The sequence below is a fragment of the Chinchilla lanigera genome, unplaced genomic scaffold (assembly GCF_000276665.1).
Source record: "Chinchilla lanigera isolate Chin_1 unplaced genomic scaffold, ChiLan1.0 scaffold00010, whole genome shotgun sequence".
In the NCBI taxonomy this organism is placed as follows: Eukaryota; Metazoa; Chordata; class Mammalia; order Rodentia; family Chinchillidae; genus Chinchilla; species Chinchilla lanigera.
Window position 1 is genome coordinate 7,275,721 of NW_004955411.1, and position 1,920 is coordinate 7,277,640.

A 1,920-nucleotide genomic window follows, 5' to 3' on the forward strand; every position below is an offset into this window, starting at 1 on the left:
TCCCGCCCGACGGCCGCGCCCGCCCGCCCGGCCAGGTGTGCGGCCAGCACCGCGCAAAGTCACTGTCCAGACGTTACAACAAAAACGCAGTCTGCAAACTGTGCAACTCGCTCACTTCCTGAGCCATCTGCGGGAGGGAAGCCGACCCCTCCTTATCTGCTTCCCTGTCTCGAGTAAGCCCGTTCCAAAAAGGGTGCGTCGTTCCCCACCCCCCTTTGTCCACCTACCGCCCCCCATCAGTCCTTTTTCCTTGCCTTTCTGAGACTCCTCTTCTATCTCTTTCTCCTCAGCCCCCACCTTATTATTAGGATTATGTTTTCTCCCTCATTATAGCAAATGTTTCTTAACGCGGCAGAGAGTTGCCCTTCCTGGCGACAGATGTCACAACGAACTTTCTCCCTTTCCCTTCCTTAACTTCCCCGGAAAGCCAGATTATAATTAAACGTAACGGTCCAATATAGATTAGAGACAGGGGAAGCTGCCACCACCGCCGCCGCCACCGCCGCCGCCACACACACACACACACACACACACACACGCGCGCGCGCTCAAAAAAAAAAAAAAAAGTAATAATACCTCGGCGTCGTGGACTAGTCCCGGAAAGGTAGTTGACATGTTGGGTTTCTCCAAAAGCTTACGATGCAATTTGCCCCTCCAAAAAAAGAATCTGGAAAAAAAAAAATCCAAACTTCTTGTATTTTCCAATTTTTTAAGGAAAAAAAAATGTTCTATAGATAGAGATCTAAATTGTAATGGTTTAGCCCGGATCAGATAGCTCCTTGCCTTGTACCCACTTAAAAACCTGTAGGAACAAAATTTTCCCTCTGCACAAAAGCAGCTCCCTGGAACAGATTTTGTACTTGCTGAGTATTTCTTTGGCTGATGTCGTAGGTCCCTTGGTAATATAGAAGTTTTGAAAATTAAGCATCAGCACTGAGAACTGGGAGGACAATAGGCAGAAGAGATTTATCCCAGGAGACAAGGAATAAATATTGTATCTTCGCCTAATAAGGAACTGGAGGTTCTTTCAACATTTTTATCCGTTTTTTCCAACCTTTATCATGCTTTTCTATACCGACTGAGGTGGGGACTCATCTCTGCGGACAGCATTTGCACACATTTTATTGTGAAGACAGAGATCTAGCCCCAAAGTGTGGCTATTAGAGATAGAAATATATATTAATTAAAGCTTCCTTTAACATGGGCAAGTGTTCATTCCCATTGGTTCCAATCCCTGGATGCTGAAAGCTGCTTTTTTCAAACAAGCATCGGTATCAATTTTGCCCAAGATTGGGGTTTGTGCCTTCGCCCAAGTGGAAACAATACTGCTCCTTCCATATTTACATCGAATTTGGGTTCTTTCCCCCTTTTGAAAGGCAACACCGGGCAGTAGCTTACACTTTCAGCAGCTTTTAAAATAGATAACGGGGATGCACTGTCCCAAGTTTCAATCATAAAGAAGTGGTGCAACTGGCAATAAATTTAAGAAAAATGCAAGCAAATAAAGAGATGTGACAAGATTCTACATTTAGGTAAATGTTGTCTTTCACTCCTCATTCCAACCCATTTCCCTCCTCTTTTGTGCTTTCTTTCTTCCCTTTTGTAAACAGTGCTGGCTGGAAGTGTGTGCTTGTTGTGGGGGTGCAGATCATTTAACACTGGAACCCGGTATTTGAGCGCTGTTTCCCCCAAATAAACCTTAAAAGCGTTAGTTATATTTTACAGAGAGGGCAGGAGAGAGGCAGTGCAAGCACCCATCTCCATTTCTTTGCCGGATTTCTCGACTTTCAAACAGTTTTTGAGGTTTACTTCCTTCAGAATTCAGCTTCCCCACTAAGTTGTGGAGTGCCTGAAGGGGGTAGCAGCGGGTTCAGGCTGGCAGGATTGAGACTTCGTCAGGTCCAGCCTCCATCCCTGTCT

At 45.4% G+C, this 1,920-nt stretch overlaps 1 protein-coding gene across 1 annotated transcript in view; it reads right to left on the reverse strand.

The window, feature by feature from the left end:
* Positions 1-630, reverse strand: part of Tfap2d (transcription factor AP-2 delta (activating enhancer binding protein 2 delta)) — a 56,877-nt gene extending 56,247 nt beyond the window's left edge. The window contains exon 1 of the mRNA XM_005377665.2: positions 577-630. Within this exon, the coding sequence (XP_005377722.1) occupies positions 577-615 (39 nt within the window). The 5' untranslated portion in view covers positions 616-630. The remainder of the gene's footprint in view (positions 1-576) is intronic.
* Between the last annotated feature and the right edge of the window lie 1,290 nt (positions 631-1,920).